General features: G+C 40.7%; 1 protein-coding gene across 13 annotated transcripts in view; it reads left to right on the top strand.

The window, feature by feature from the left end:
- The window catches only part of DGKI (diacylglycerol kinase iota), a 444,802-nt gene that overhangs the window by 337,095 nt on the left and 90,890 nt on the right, over positions 1 to 16,817 (top strand). For 10 of the 13 annotated variants that reach the window (XM_045495795.1, XM_045495789.1, XM_045495788.1 and 7 more), the window contains 3 exons: positions 3,083 to 3,162; positions 5,383 to 5,427; positions 5,873 to 5,941. In XM_045495795.1, coding sequence (XP_045351751.1) covers positions 3,083 to 3,162; positions 5,383 to 5,427; positions 5,873 to 5,941 — 194 coding nt within the window. The remainder of the gene's footprint in view (positions 1 to 3,082; positions 3,163 to 5,382; positions 5,428 to 5,872; positions 5,942 to 16,817) is intronic. The other 3 variants (XM_045495791.1, XM_045495800.1, XM_045495799.1) reach the window with 1 other exon arrangement.

Genomic DNA, 16,817 nt, shown 5'->3' with positions numbered 1-16,817 from the left:
AAGAAAACAGGAATATATCTTATGCAACTACCAGCTAATCCTGATAAACTGAAAGGTATATGATTATATGTATTTATTTTCTAGCTAAAGTTGTCCTAAAGATAGTAAAGGGAGTATAGGAGAAAGAACATTGATGTTTTGGTTATTCATTTTTAAATACAGCGTTGCATTTAAACTTCATAAAATCCTAGAAGAAGCCCATCCTAAATACCATAGTCTTCACTTTAAGGATCAGAGGAATTGAGTAACTTGCAGGACCAAAGAGCTAATGTGAGTAATTCCGTAAGATTAAAGCGGTGCTGAGATTTGAATTCAAGAGGGAATGACTATACCCCCTTTCTACTGCACACTGCTCCTTTCATAGGATAAATTTGACAGCAAATTGTCAGTAATCATGGTATGAAATTGTGGCAGAGAATGCCCTTTTTTTTTAAGCCCAATTAATAGCTAACATCAATCAAAAGCACTCTTTCTCTTACTTGACTTCTAGAGGAATAATGCAAAGTAGCTGATTTTATACTTATAGTAGAAACAAATGACAGATCTTTGAAAACTTTTTCCCAGCTCTGCCTTCTTCATTCTAGGTCTGGAATATCTACTGTCTAATTGTAGTTTGAAATATCTGCTCGAAGTGCATTGAATTTGTGACCGGTTTAACTCCAAGCATTGATAATAGAAGGAAATCAGAGATGTTAACAGGATTCCTGCATTTCTATAAAATGTGTCTCTTAATTCAAGTAAATAGATGATATTGATAAATTTTATTTCTCTACGTTGGCACGTTTGAAATTAAGAGAAAACATCGAGCCTGGGTGGCTCAGTCAGTTGGGCAGCCGACTTTGGCTCCAGTCATGATCTCACAGTCTGTGAGTCGGTGAGTTCAAGCCCTGTGTTGGGCTCTGTGCCGACAGCTCGGAGCCTGGAGCCCGCTTTGAGTTCTGTGTCTGCCTCTCTCTCTGCACCTCCCCCACTCTCACTCTGTCTCTCTCCTCTCAAAAATGGATCAACATTAAAAAAATTAAAAACAGAGAGTAAACATCACTGAACAAGATTCTAACATGGGCTATAATATCATGTTAGTTACGGCTATATTTTATTTCCACAACATTTGACTGACTTCTAGGCAAAAATTCTAGATTTTCTTCCTCACTCCTCAAGTGATAGAAATCTTTATTCTCTCCTTACTTCAGTAGGTAACCTATGTAGGCTAGCTGAGGATGATTACTTTAATCAGTACTTTTAGGAATCTCCTCACTGAATTTCCCTTCCATTTCATTTAAAGATGCATGATTACCATACTAATGACTTTTCTGATGTTTCTGTTTATATTCAAAGAAAAGAGACAAGGTATTTCTCCAGATTATTATTTCCTCCAAACATGGGACAGTTTACAGGGCTCCTCACGCTTTTGCCTACTGACTGTCTTGCTTAGCTTCTGAAAGAACAGATAAAGGCAAGCCCCGGGTCCAGTACATGCTCCCTCTCCTGCTCCAAACCTTTGTTTGTTTGCCTCCCCTGGAAAGCTCACTTAGCCCTGAAAGACATACTTTCTCTTTCATGCTCGAACACGCTCTGAGCCCTTCTCCCTCTTTTCATAAACTTTTTCTGAATGTCTGCCGTGGCTCTACCAGACATTATGGTTGTGAAGGCAAATGAGCATTCCTGATGAGAGAGTTCATACTGAGTCATATGCCTACATAATTCTACAAGATGATGGACGCTTTCAAGACTTACGTATGCAGGACATGTTCCACTAGAGAGGTTCATACCACACCCTGTTCCTCCAGGTTGCCAGTCTAGGAGGTAATACGGAGAAACAAGTGATTTATCTCTAGACTACCCTCACTTCTCTAACTAAAAGAGCCAGCGGGGCTTCATATCTTATGGAGAGCCTAAAACTACCCTTAGGCTAGAATTAGTCCCTCTGTCCTGTAGTTTTCAAATGACTAAGCTCATACTTTTAAATACCCTATTACAGTTATTATTTTTTGTGTATCTGCATGTCTTCTCTACTACTTTGTGAGTTCCTCAAGATTTTTCCATACATTTTAAATGTATTTTATTTCTCTATTGTTAATTTTTAATGCCCTCCTGTTTTGCGCTTTCAGACCTTTATTGATGATGAGGCTTTAAAAAGTCAGTGAGTGAAAGATTTTAGAAAATCTTCAGTGAACACCACTGGCATATCACGTGCTTGCCAGTCTCTAGTTGGTTAATTCAAAATTTTGAAGGGTGTTTTTTTGTTATGTTATAGATTTAATAGTGTCACCATACTTTTAAAATTAGAAATAGGCAATACATTTTTTTAAGTTTGGGGAAGGAGGCTGTTTTTCAGTACTGCAGGAATCTTACAGTTATATCTGAGGGGGGAAGTTCTATCCATCAAAGTCGTTCTATAACATTTACCACCTCCTAAATATATAGGGTGTTTAAGGCACATAAGAGCTTCTCCTGTTTCCTGAAGCCCTGTTGTTATCATGTTTACACTGGCCGTCTTTAAGATCAGTTGGATTTTTAAGCTGTAAACCTTCTAGGAGCTTTTTTGTTTTTGTTTTTTAAACGTTTTATGCCTATTTAGTTCTGGTGGTGGCCAGCAGGTGGCAGCACCTCCGGGAGGGAGTCTCTTGAATAGGGAACCTTTGCAAACTGACAGAAAGACTAAGCCCCATGCATTCAGGAGGGAAAGGGGGTAAGTGTCCAGAATCATGATTTTTAAATTACTCTCTGGTGGTACATTGACTATTGAAAATGCAGGCATTGATGATTAGCTGGCTGTGAGCCCCCTCCTGGTCCTGCCAATCCACCGTTTCCATGACATTACCCTCCATACCTGGGCCACCAAGACAAAAGGAAGGCTGGCCAGGTGGCCAGGGACAGCACAGATCATGCAAGGAAGGGAAGGACAACTGCAGAAATAAAGAGACTGGGTCACAAGGAAGGTTTAAGGAGATTTTTGGATAATGAAATGTCCAAAACACTACTTACATTTCTGAGATACTTTTTTAACCATAAGAAACACATTTTGCCAATCCAGAAAAATCAAATATGTTATTTTAGACTTTTCTCTTTCCTTCACCCTTAGCTATCCCTCTGGGTATTCTAGTTGTGCGTGGAGACTGTGACTTGGAGACTTGCCGTATGTACATAGATCGCCTACAGGAGGTGAGTTTCTTTAGCCAATTGTTTACTCTCAGTTTTCCATTTCTGTAAGCAATTACCAACCGTATATATCTGCTTCTGAAATGACGCATTTGAGAAGGAAATGGAAACGTGGTGTCCTTGTCTTTTAAGCATCGACCAGATCGTCTCTCTCCCCAGCCCCCACTGCTATTTTCCCTCCTCCCGTGGTTGAAATGGGAAAGAAGGTTGCTCTAGTGTGATCCATAACTATAGCTTGGAACTTCTTGTCTTCTTGCCACGCTGCGTATCTGTATTTTTTGAGCTATATTGAATTTCAAAGGGCCCTGATGAATAATGAAGGAAAACAGAGAGTTAGGTGGTTTAATGTTTTGTATCTAGCACAGACTTCTGTCAGAGATCGCTACATTTTTTAAAAATATAACTTCTACAGGAAAGAAAAACCTTCTATACCTCAGAGAAATTTGTGTCAGAACACAGAGGAATTCTCGATTCTTTCCCTCAATCTGGCTTACCATAGAGGAAGACAATGGAGGAGACCTCATAAATCGCATTCTCATGAATTTGAATTGCACCAGCAAAGCCAGGGACCCAAAGCCATCCCTGCAATGGTCACTGATTGTTCTTGCAATACTTTGACGGGGAGTATTCCCTGTCTTTATTCTACAAATGGCGAAAGGATAAACAATCACTTCTTTCATTGTTTTTTTTTTTTTTATGAAAGATGCACATTAAAACATTTATTTTCTGGATGCGGTCTAGACATTGCTATTTTTAAAGCTACTGGGTAATTATGATAGATACCACAAGATGAACAACTCCCTTCTAGACGACACATTCTACATAAGTAAATATCACAAATAAAGAAGATATATAGAACTTAAAATCCCTTCAAATTGTAGCCACTTAGCTTTGAACATTAGATTCTATTTCTCCTGATAGAAATAAATACAGGCAGAAGGCATAAAGTAAGGTGAAAAATTATGACTTTTTTTCTTCACCATTTTTAAGGATAGAAATGGAATTGTGAACACAATATATTTTGATGTAGATACCAGATTTTGAATACTGATATGGGTGACAGAAGAAAAGTCAACAAATTTTACTCTTGTGGTTTCATTTGGCTGTTTTTACCAAGGATAACTTTAACATGTTAAAATTTGTGGACTTTGTAGAGTGTGACTCAGGCCCAAATAAATATTCCTGGAACACAAAATGTCTCATTTTTCAAAATAATGGTTTTATGTTATTGTGCAACCTCACTCAAAAAACCTGCAATAAAAAAGCAAATCATAAATGATACCAAACCTTTTTTTTTTTTAACTCATAGGTAATTTGAGATTTCACAGTAGCAAACTACACGACTGATGGATTGACTTTGTTGAAAACTAACTTATTAGCATGCTTATAATACTAATATTCAACTAAAAGTAGGATTTAAAAAAAAATAATGAATGAACTCAAAGAGAAATTTTAAAACTAAGTTGGGCACAGAGAGTAAGTTGGTAAAGCCCCGTGGGAAGCAGGTATGGGGACAAAGGAACCCAGGATTGCCGACATCTGTAAATAGAATCACTACACTCATTAACAAGGAAACCTTCAGGACATGACCACGGTGACAACTTAGTTATAAAACTTTATAAAGGGATTCAGGCTCTCAGAATCTGCCAGCAAAACCTCATTAGTTTCAACCCTATTAATTTGCACTTCGTGATAATGCAGAGGTGGCCAACGATTTTCTCTTCACCGACTATGAAAACCCATGTTTGCCTAGTACTTCTCGGTATAAACACAATTACTGTGACAGTTTGTATTAGGTCTAAGAGGAATAAATTCTTCCTAAGTACTTAGAGGGATTTTAGAGACTTTCTTCATAAGCCAAAAGTTCAGGTACAAATTAAATATGACCTCTTTTTTATTAAAATGGGCTGTTTTTTACTTTTGGTCTTCTTGATCCTTGGCATTCTATCACTGAACATCTAAACCATTCTATCACATCTAAACCATTTAAAATTACAGATTTCAGTAGCTAAATGGCCTTTCTTCTCTCAGTCTAGCTTGGTATGCTTTTGTTATTTGGGGCATTATCTTCTTTGTTTAACCTTGATGAATTTGGAAGAGTTAGATACTTTCTAGCTGAGTTTAATAATATTAAATTGGGCGTTCAGTTGATAGAGTGGTAGAGACAACTTGTTAAAACTCATTTTAAGGTATGGATTTTTTTTTTCCCCATTTTCCCATTAGGACCTGCAGTCAGTTTCTTCTGGCTCCCAGAGAGTTCATTACCAGGTAACACATAATTGAACCCCCTTCTTTTTTTTTTACCCCCTTATCCCCCCAAAAAGAAGGTCCATCTTTCAATCAATGCTTCATTTGGATTAGAGGCCACATCTTCCCTAGGGATAGAGTTTACTCTAAGAATCAAGTGAAGTGGACATTCTGATTCTTTTACATTTTCCTGGTTTTGGACAATCCTAGTATAGCACAAATTTGGATTGTGAACTTTCTCCCAGATCATTTAGAAAAGATTAGAAAATGAAGTGCTTTTAATGACAAATATTAGAAACTCAATTCACACTAGTTTGACGGGGAAAGTGTCTATTAGTTCACGTCAGCAAAAAAGTTCAGATCAAGGGTGGATTTAACGTACGGTTTGGCCATGCTTCATGCTCCATTTTTCTGCTGGTCTTTCTGCTCTGTTCTCTTCTTTCTGTCAATTTCACCTCTGAACTAGATGTTTCCGTGTCCAAGATGGCTGCCATTAGCAACCAGGGCTGCATGTGTCTTCTTCACATCCAGGAAAGTGAGTTCTCTGTTTCCCACAACCATCAAGCAGATGTTCTAAAATGCAGTCTGACTGGTGCATCCTGGTCTTTTGGACAGGATCTAAGAAACCCAGCCTGCCTGTCTCTCGTGATCCACATCAAGTCCACAGGAGAACACTCAGATATCCTTTGCCCCAACAGTCTCTGGGAGGGCTGTTACCTCCCCACTTCCCTGCCCCTACTCTGCTCTACAGGCCTCTCCAGCCATCCTCTTAGAAATTAGATTTCTCAGGCACGGTTCAGATCCCATTGTGCAGTATACCCCAGACTACGGGGGGCAAACTCAAAGCTCTGAGCAGTCCCGGTAAAGTCCTTTTCTCTGAGAGGTCAGTCCCCTTCCCTGCGGGAGGGTGTGTGGGAGTCAGAGCATGCCAAGACTCCCTCCAAATACCCTGTCCTAGACCTTTTTATAACTCCGTGTGGGGGGACAGGTGTTTAAAGATGTCTAAATCTGTGAATCCTGGTTTAGCACCTCACATTGGTTTTTGGTTTCTTTTATGCTGCACCTGAAATTTGCACCCGAATATGTTTTTGTGTAAACAACAATGTTTCAAAACTTTATACCTTGTAACATGTTGGTAGCTTCTCCTCCTGCCAGTGGATAATGCCCTGGGTCCAGGCAGCCTAATTATCCTGATGCTTAATGACAGAAATAGTCTTGGTGTTCTTGTTTGTTTGTGGGTTTAAGTTTCAAACAAAGTACCCCACTATTCAAGAGTCCTTTCTTCCATCTGGCTGCAATAAAAGGGATAGGAATTCACTTAGGGTATGTTTACATTGAGGAAAAAAAAAACAACTCTAGTTCTGAGACTGCTTTTTATCAACCAGGAAAGGGCAAATTTCCACTTTATTTTTAGATAGAGCACAACATTCCTCCCAGTAGCTACTTGCATATTTACCTAAAGCCACTATTTCAGTTTCATTTTATTTTAAAAATTCAGTACTTTTAGAGGCGAGGGCTGATCTCTGCTCTTTAAAAATTGACCTATTACCCGTAAGATTTTGCGAGTCTGTTTGTCTGTGTTTTTAAAGAGTTTGTACTCTTTTCTCATGGATGTTTTGCATCTTTGCATTTTTGTTTAGACATTTCAGATATTTATTCTAACTAGTTTTATGAGACCAATACTATTTATTATCCTGGCTTATTTGATACAGTTATTTTGCTGTGAGAGTTGTGACAGGTACATATTTTGTACTGTGTTTTCTCTACACCACGTTTGTATGTGTTTGTGCAGAGATCAGGAGGTGGTTGTTTCGTTTATTATTTGGTAACAAAAACATGCAGAAGAATTAGTGGTATTTATTGACTATATCAGAAGTTTGCTGTGTTTTTGTTTGCTTGCAGTCAAGTCAAACTTGGGTGTCAAAACTGTTGTATTATCAATGTCACTTCAGAAGATTTTATGCACTGACCATACAGGCTAGCCAGTGCAATGGCCAAACTTCAGTGTCTGGAGTGTTACGTGCCCCCACCCCTCCTTGTGGAATTATAAAAATCAGGGGCCTTTGGGTATTAATGGAGGAGTGGAAAAAAGATCTAGGGTCTAAGCCCAAGATCTGCTCGCTGAACAGGCAGCTTAAGTGAGAGAGGCTGTTTGAATTAACATGGCCAGAGAGTAGGGAGAGGGTGGTGAGGAAATTTCCTGAGTGGAACAAAGGAGAGCTGGTTAAGGGAAGGAGTTGGGGGAAGACGAATGTACATGTTTGCTTGGGATCTTGGGCAGTCAGGAGGAGGAGGGGTGAGTGAGAGGGGTGGTGAATAGAGAGTTCTGTTTTAGCCACACTGATTTTGTTATGCCTATTAGATCCAAGAGGTTTGGATATGTAGGAAATTAGATGTACACATTTTAAAGCTCGAAAAATTCAGGCCTGGAGATAGAAATTTGCACATCGTTAGGAAACGGATGCTATTTAAATGATAAAGCTGGAGGACATCACCCAGGGAGAGTTTAGATAAAGAGGAGGGCTTGAAGTCATAACACCATGTACTAATGGGTCGAAGGTGGTATCATGAAAGCCAGGAGTGAAATGTGTTTTAAATTTTTTTTTTTTCAACGTTTATTTATTTTCGGGACAGAGAGAGACAGAGCATGAACGGGGGAGGGGCAGAGAGAGAGGGAGACACAGAATTGGAAACAGGCTCCAGGCTCTGAGCCATCAGCCCAGAGCCCGACGCGGGGCTCGAACTCACAGACCGCGAGATCGTGACCTGAGCTGAAGTCGGACGCTTAACCGACTGCGCCACCCAGGCGCCCCTGAAATGTGTTTTAGAGAAGGAGGAAATGGTGAATTGTGTCATTGCTGCTGAGAGGCTGAGATGAAGGAGACTGGATTCTAAAATACTCTGAGGATGTGTAGAAAAACCATGGGATAGAGGTGCTGTTAGCTTTTTTTTTTTTTTAATGTTTATTTATTTTGCGGGAGAGCGAGGGTGCAAGTGGGGGAAGGGCAGAGAGTGAGAATCGCAAGCAGGATCCATGCTATCAGCTCAGAGCCTTTTGTAGGGCTCGATCCCATGACCATGAGATCACAACCAGAGCCAAAATCAAGGCACGCTATGATGCTTAACCAACTGAGCCACCCAGGCACCCTGAGGTGCTATTAGTGTTAAGAAGAAAGTGACCAAACCAACTGGCAGGAAATGATTAAACTGGCAGGTAATATTTTTTAAGATTTTTTTTTTTAAGTTTATTTTGAAAGAGACAGGGACAGCGTGAGCGGGAGAGGGGCAGAGAGTGAGGGAGACACAGAATCCCAAGCAGGCTCTGTGCTGCTGCCAGCCCAGAGCCCAACGCAGGGCTTGAACTCATGAAACCGTGAGATCATGACCTGAGCCGAAACCAAGGGTTGGATGCCTAACCAACTAAGCTGCCGGGCGCCCCTAAATCTTTGTTTCCTAATGCAGAAACTGATCATGTCAGACTCTGTAGTCTGTCTTGGTGTAGGGGTGTGGGGGGTGATGTAAGAGAGAGAGACCTGTCAGCATGTCTTAAATGCTTTGAAATGGACTTTTTTGTGGATGAGATGGCACTAAATAAACTTGGAGGATTAACTGTGATGGAATGAATAAATACAAGTAAGCTAAATAAAAAAAAACAACTTCAGAAATTCCTATCAGCTCACTAAGGCAGTTGGCATTTTAGCTGTTTTCTAAGGCTGGGAAAAACTCAAGAGAAAGCACAGCATTTAGAAAGGCGTATGAATGGGGCGCCTGGGTGGCGCAGTCGGTTAAGCGTCCGACTTCAGCCAGGTCACGATCTCGCGGTCCGTGAGTTCGAGCCCCGCATCAGGCTCTGGGCTGATGGCTCGGAGCCTGGAGCCTGTTTCCGATTCTGTGTCTCCCTCTCTCTCTGCCCCTCCCCCGTTCATGCTCTGTCTCTCTCTGTCCCAAAAATAAATAAACGTTGAAAAAAAAATTAAAAAAAAAAAAAAAGGCGTATGAGTGCCCAAGTCACCTTATTAGCGAGGCATATGGCAGTTCCTAGCCATTTAAACATGTCATTGCTTTGGTTTCTTCTTTTACTAAATTCAGAGCGAATTGCCAACAAAGTGCGAAGGCTCAAAAATGACACCTTGTATTAACCTAACAAGGCATTATGGGTTATCCAAGAATGTGCTGGATATTTATAGCCTGCTGAAAATCCCTGCCTGCACTGTCTCTGAGGCCCAAGTACAAAGCCCCTCCATCTTAATGGCATCTCTTGTAACCTGTAACTCATAAGTTAGACAAGCAAAATGCACGGTGCTGGCAGATTCAGGATATTCCTGAGCTTCACAGATAAAGGAGAAGTCAGAGAGAAATTGAACTCTGCCTACCTAGTTGATAGAAGTGCCTCTTGAGGCCACCTGACTATGAGATAATTCCTTCTCTGCTGCCGCCCTGGTCTTCACATATCCCATTTTAACCCCAAGTCATTAAGCTAAGGAGCAGAAGCGGACGCAACTGTTCCAGCGATTCTCAACAAGGGGGAGATTTTGCTCCTTTCTATGGGACATTTGGCAGTTTGGACATTTTTGTGTGTCACATTTAGGAGAGGTGATGCTGCTGGAGTCTGTTGAGTAAAGGCCAGGGATGCTGCTGAACACGTTACAATGCACAGGGCAGCCGTTCACACAGCAAGGAATTATCTGTCCCCCTACTGTCAACAGTGAGGGCCTTGAGAAGCTCTGAGTCATTCTAATGGCTCTCAGGACATGACTGGGGACCACGGGCAGATGTAAGTCCTAGATGAGAAGAGGAAAAGAAAAAGGAGCAGGAAGAGAAAAAATAGTGCAGGAAAACAGAGGCATCTGTGGATATGGCAGAGAAGAATAAACAGAGAACCATGGATAATAGAACCAGGAACAGTTAGGGTTTTTTATAGACACTTAGTTTCCCATTTCCCCTGGGTAGTGCTCCATGAGGTACTGATGTAGTTGCCACACAGGAGCGTGCCTTCCAAAATATTATGAGCTAACAATTTGAGCTGTAAAAAAAAAAAAAATACAATAGGATTCAAAAGCAGCTGCAAAAAAGGAATCCATCCAGGTGATTCTTCTTAAGAATTAATTTACTTAGGGGCACCTGGATGGTTCAGTGGGTTAAATGTCCAACTTCAGCTCAGGTCATGATCTCATACTTCTGGAGTTTGAGCCCCGCATGGGGCTCTGTGCTAATGGCTCCAAGACGGGAGTCTGCTTCAGATTCTGTGACTCCTCTCTCTCTGCCCCCCCTGTTCTTTCTCTCTCTCTCTCTCTCTCTCTCCCCCCCCTCCCCGTCTCAAGAAGAAATAAACATTTTTAAAAAGGATCTAAAATATTTTTAAAAAGAATTAATTTCCTTAGAACTAACACCAGAATGGCTGGAATATTTCAAAATAGATGGAACATTTTTAGAAAGTTCTTTCATCCTTTAGAAATGTCTGTCACTTCCTTAAGAAAAAACTCTTGGTCACATCTGAATCTGTATCAATTTGTTCATCCTCTGATCCTTTTCCCCCACTTTATATAACTACATGATCTTCTGGGAGATAGATCTATATATGCCATCAGAGGCTATCCTAGACAGACAGCCTTTGCCCACAAATACTTGATCTGTTTCTCCTCTCTTCATATTGACTATCCTTATTCATCTCTCTCCTTTCTCTGAAGCCTCTTTCTCCTTAATTTGTTTTCTGGATTTTAGAAGTCTTTCAATGGATGGGTTAAAACAAGTTTAAAGGAATCGTCCTGGGAATTAATTTATCTTGTCTTAGAGAAGGACAGGGGCTAGCTAGGAACTTAGTATTGTTCCTTCAAGCTAGATCAAAGCTGTCAGCGATGGATCAAACGAGGAATTAAAATAAGACTTGCCTGGGGCCAGGTCTGTTGCAAGTGAAGGCAATACTGCTAATGACACATGCACACAGTAGTTGTTGTGAATAGAGGACTTTCTCACACGGAAGGGCTCTTAAAAATGTTTGAATATCTCTCATTTTCATCTTCTACTACCATCATTATTTCTTCATTTTTCAAAGCTACTTTCGGAAATGGGCATCCCATTTCTATTTTTGCTGCTGTAGGAGCTATAGTAAAGTAGGTCTGAGGAGGAAGGGTCGCTTATTTTTTAATTTTTAAAAAATTTATTTTGAGAGAGAGAGAGAGCATGAGTAGGGGAGAGGCGGAGAGACAGGAATAGAGAGAATGCTCTGCGCTGTCAGCACAGAGCCCAAAGCGGGGCTCTAACCCGTGAACCATGAGATCATGACCTGCACTTAAATCAAGAGTCAGGTGCTTAACTGACTGAGCCACCCAGGCGCCCTGAAGACAAAGAGTTTTGAAAGATAAAAATAATAGTAGCAAGTCTATTAATTGGGATTATAGTTGGACGGAGATGTTTAAACATTTGTTTGTAACCATCCCTCATGGATCTGTTCACCGAGGATGAAGAGAGATGTTTATACAACTTGGTGATGAATGGAGAAGAAAAAAAATGAATAGATGGGTTGGGCCGGAAGATGATCAATGTAAAAGTAAAGTGGTTATTGACTGGACATTATTGAATAAAGCAAGGATTCCCAGCCCAAAGGGACTTCTGGTTTGCCTCTTTGCCTCTTCCATCTTCCCTAAGTTGTATGAAAGGAAAAAAACATTCCTTCACAGGGAAAGTATAGTTAGATGCTAGGTGAATACTGCTTAATTGAATTAACTACTGGAGCGTGTAACGGGGCTGCTGTGCCTTCATTAAATTATGCGTGCATCAGCTATGAGTAATTGAATATAAATTAAGGGCAAGTTTGCCATATGCGTGCCAAATAGTGGTTCAGATAATTTCCTTATCAATTACATGTAATTGATGCCAGTTGACTTTCAAAAATATATATGTATGAGAAATAACAGGTTTGCTTTTGTGCACGTGGCTGTATTTTTAGCATGAGAAACTGGTTTGCCATTAGCATACATTTAAAAAATTCATATTATCAGGGATTGTTTTGACATGAATCTGTTAATATTATTCATTGAAGGAGCATGCAATTTTAGGAGATTATTACACTTAAAATAGAGAGGAGCGTGGGATGTCCAGGGCTACACGATGCAGCCTGCGTTACAAGACAAGGACAGTCGTATTCCTCTACGTCACACCATTTATATGAAGAAAATACCAGAACATAAAATGAGCAAGTATCTTATCTCTTTGATGAATCGAAGATTTGATGATGTCGTTTGAGAGGACTGAAGAGACTAGAAGCCCTGAATTAGCACCAGAAGCATCGGTGGCATTGTCAGGTTCATCATGTGAATCTCCCGTGCAGTGTTGCTACATTCACACAATTGCATTTCTTAACTGTCTACAGCCAGATTGCTTTCGAAAAGTGCATGTTTTTAAGCTCGTTCTTGCTTCTATCAGAAATTGAGTCTCTTTACATTTATTTTCGTGCGCAGCATTCACAAAGCCAACGTCTTCCCGGCCACTCTTGTTTAGTGGATGTTGCCGTGTTCACCCTAGAGGGTCCATGAAGCCCAGGTCTGCCCTCGGGGCCAATATTCGCCCTCCTGTGAGGGGCTGTTTTGTTTTTCTCACTTCCCCTTTTCAGCTCCAGTCTGACTTATAGTCTGCACTGCACCGTTGGCCACCCTCCTGCCGCCCCTAAATCCAGGATTCCCTAATGCCAGGGCCACCTGCTCTACCTGTGTGCCAGGCCCAGTGTGAGGATACGGTGAGCTGTTGACGTGATATGAGGTACATCCCCCGCAACGTGTTAGCGATACCAGTTAATTTCAAACAAAATTATTTCAAATTCAATATTACCTCCACTCTATCACTTGTATTTTGATTCTCTCTCCTTCTTTCTTTTTTTCTTTTTTTTTTTTTTTTTTGAGTAGGAGAGAAAGGGATGTAGATAGACAAGATGTAGGAATTATCTGAATCGTGGTCACCTAGTCACAAATGTGGTCCGTCAGTAGTGAAGAATGTCAGCGTAGGAAGAAGTTTATGGACCCTGGCTTTAAGTTACTGTGAATTATTTGTCAATAATCATCTCTTTATTCCTGCTCCAATTTTAATCCATCCACATAGGCATTGGTCTTTGATACTAATGTCCTCAAGGTATTCCTCTTTGACTTCCATTAGCTACTTGAGTAGTGAAGTCTGACAGATTTTATGATCTTGGCTTATCTTAATTTTCTGATTATGTATAATTCTAGACTTCTCTTTGGTTTTTAAATCTCCACTCAAAGTAGACCTTAGGACCACACCTTTCTAGTGTGCACCTTTTGGTACATTTCTGCAAGTTTATATAAACACAGGCATACCTGGATACATATTTGGTTTTTCTCTTTTTGATAAAAATGGATTTGCCTTCTTTGTACTTATTTTTAACAGTAATATACCGTGGAGATTATGCTTTGCTAATAAATGAAGCTCTAACTCAGTTTTTAAAACTACTACTCTATTCCATGGTATGTATTAACACTGTCTCTCTGGATAGAAATTTAGGTTATATACAGTTTTTGCCATTGCTTTTCTAAACAAAATTGCAGTAAGCATAGTTGTGCAGATTTGAAAATAAAGTTGTAACAGAAGTGATAATCATGTCACATGCTAAACAACCTGTTAATATTGGGCATTCCTATGGAGTTGAGAATTGCAACCAGGTAACTCTTACAGCAAACTTCTCTTACACTATGTAATCATAATGTCACTTACATGAATTTTGTTTCAGTTTCTCCTCTCTGGATTGTGGTTCACTGTACTCATTGATTGCCATATTTAGGTGGGATTCTTAAGCACATGGAAACGTGGGGATGGAAAGTGCCCAAGAAATGTGACCAGAGAATTTGAGAGAGGAAAAATTCTGAGTTACCAGGCAGTGAACTCTGATAAGAAATACAGATTAGTCTGACAGTTAATGAAGGCTGAAACTATGAAAAATCCTTCAATGCCATAGTCAAAGGAACCATTTGATCATTTCAAATTTCTTCATGTTTTTGCTTGAGCCGAGTCAAAAAACAACTTCTCTCAAACTTGACCTGCATAAATTCCACCCACCCCTCAAAACCCCCAGTAATTCCTCTAGAAGCCATAAAACTAAGTATATAAGACCATGAGCTTTGAAGTACAAAAGAGGCCTGTGTTTGAATTGCACCACTAAATAGCTGGGTAATTCTGAGAGTTTACTTAAATTCTCAGAGCTACCGCTCATTTACAGCTCACTTTTAGGTAATGGAGAGGAAGTTCAGGAAGAGTAGTGGGGATAGGGGCGTCTGGGTGGCTAAGTTGGTTAAGGCTCTGACTTCGTCTCAGATCATGATCTCACGGTTCATGAGCCTGAGCCCCGTGTCAGGCTCTGTGCTGACAGCCCAGAGCCTGGAGCCTGCTTCGGATTCTGTGTCTCCCTCTCTCTCTGCCCTCCCCCGCTCACGTTCTGTCTCTCTCTCTCTCAAACATAAATAAACATTTAAAAAATTAAAAAAAAAAAAAAAGAGAGTAATGGGGCTAGATGGTAGGAGAAGTGGACAGGGGCTAGATCATACAGCCTTTTTTTTTTTTTTTTTTTTTTTCAACGTTTATTTTATTTTTTTTTTTTGGGACAGAGAGAGACAGAGCATGAACGGGGGAGGGGCAGAGAGAGAGGGAGACACAGAATCGGAAACAGTCTCCAGGCTCTGAGCCATCAGCCCAGAGCCCGACGCGGGGCTCGAACTCACGGACCGCGAGATCGTGACCTGGCTGAAGTCGGACGCTTAACCGACTGCGCCACCCAGGCGCCCCCATACAGCCTTCTTAATGACACACTGGACGTGCCCCAAGAACATGGCTTAAAATCAGCCTACCGAATGAGACAGTAGCCTAATATTCCTAAATGAACTCTGTGGAAGTGGCCAGGTAACCCTAAAACCAAGAGGATGGTTCTGTGAATTTGATATAATCTCTCCCATACATATATACTTCTAAGGGGAAATGTTTCCAAATACAGACTATTAAGTAGATACAACAACATAAAAAGACTGGTGGTCTAGGTTTTATTCAGTACAGAGCCACCAAGGAATACAGAAGTAGAGTTATGTTGAGGTAAAACTCTCCGAAGTGAAAAAAGAACGTATTGTAAAAGGAGGAAAGGAAGGAAAGTTTACCAGTCTCCAAATGGTTACTCACTGAGTAGTTGACGGTTGAGATTATTGTTTCATACCCTTTAGTGGCAGACGATGGGCGACGAGTCAGGGCAGGGGCAGTAGGTGGAGGGCTTCAAGTAGCAGGAAGGATTGAAGGACAGCAAGAGCCAACAACATTCTGCTCTGTTTGACATCATGGCCCCGTGTGAGTGGCCCGTATGATTCGGGACTGTGCCTCTCAGCACGTCTTAGCTATATATCAGTGTATGGCTACCTAGGGCCAAAGACTGTTAGCCCCACATTTCAGACCTGAAAGGAAAGGGCCTTCTCAAATGTGAGCTGAGCCTTCCATTTGCTTTCCCTGTTAATATCTTCTGCGATCTTTATTACCAGGCTCCAGTTCTTTGGGCAGCCGACTCAAAATCCGCTTCCCCAAATCAGTGGCTTTTGACAGTATCTAGGAAATAAAATCACAATTAAAATAGCCGTGTCTTGAAAAAAAAGGTGTTGGAATCTGGCAATGCAGACATATAGCTACTCCAAAAATTGAAATGAGAAGGTGACTTGGGGGCATCCAGGCTGCTTCTCAGGGCAGTGGACACCCTCGGGAGACACAATCCATGCTTTGTTCATCTTTGTGGCCCTCACATCACATGCCTTGCACTTCATTAGCTTTAATAAATAAAAACTGAAAAAATCAAATAGGGATAAGAGTAATCAAAGGGATAAGAGTAATATAGAGCCGTGTGACCCCTGACAGTCCAAATCAGTGAATGAAAAGATAACAATTTTGGTGAAACTATGTGAATATCAGACACAGTTACTGTTGAATGGGGAAAGGGCGGTAAAGAGAAGTGTTCTGAAAAATATTGCTGTTGGTGACAGAAGACATTCAGGGTTAAAGACGATACTGTGTATTTAAGACAATTTATAGCTTCTAATACTGTGAAAAGAGGTGCTGGGTCGCTGATGAATAAAAGCCCTGCAAGCAGCAAACCAAAATAGCATGATTTCAGCCCCCGTTTGATGTCATTCTTTTTTGCGTGTCTTCTCATACAAATCTGTTCGATTTCTGTTCTTGAAAATCCACATTCCGAGCACAAATACATTTATGGATAAAACAATTTTGTGCTGGTGTAGCATCATCTGAATGATCTGGTCTGAGATGTGGTTTGTGTTCCATGAGCCCCAAAGGTGATTAAAGGTCAGAATGGTGTTTGGGTTAAAAAAAAAAAAAAAGTCCCAGCTGCCCCAATATTACTTCTGTAGCATAATAATATCAGC

The sequence above is a fragment of the Leopardus geoffroyi genome, chromosome A2, assembly GCF_018350155.1.
Source record: "Leopardus geoffroyi isolate Oge1 chromosome A2, O.geoffroyi_Oge1_pat1.0, whole genome shotgun sequence".
In the NCBI taxonomy this organism is placed as follows: domain Eukaryota; kingdom Metazoa; phylum Chordata; class Mammalia; order Carnivora; family Felidae; genus Leopardus; species Leopardus geoffroyi.
The sequence above is the reverse complement of the archived record's forward strand: the minus strand, read 5'-3'. Positions and strand labels throughout refer to the sequence as shown.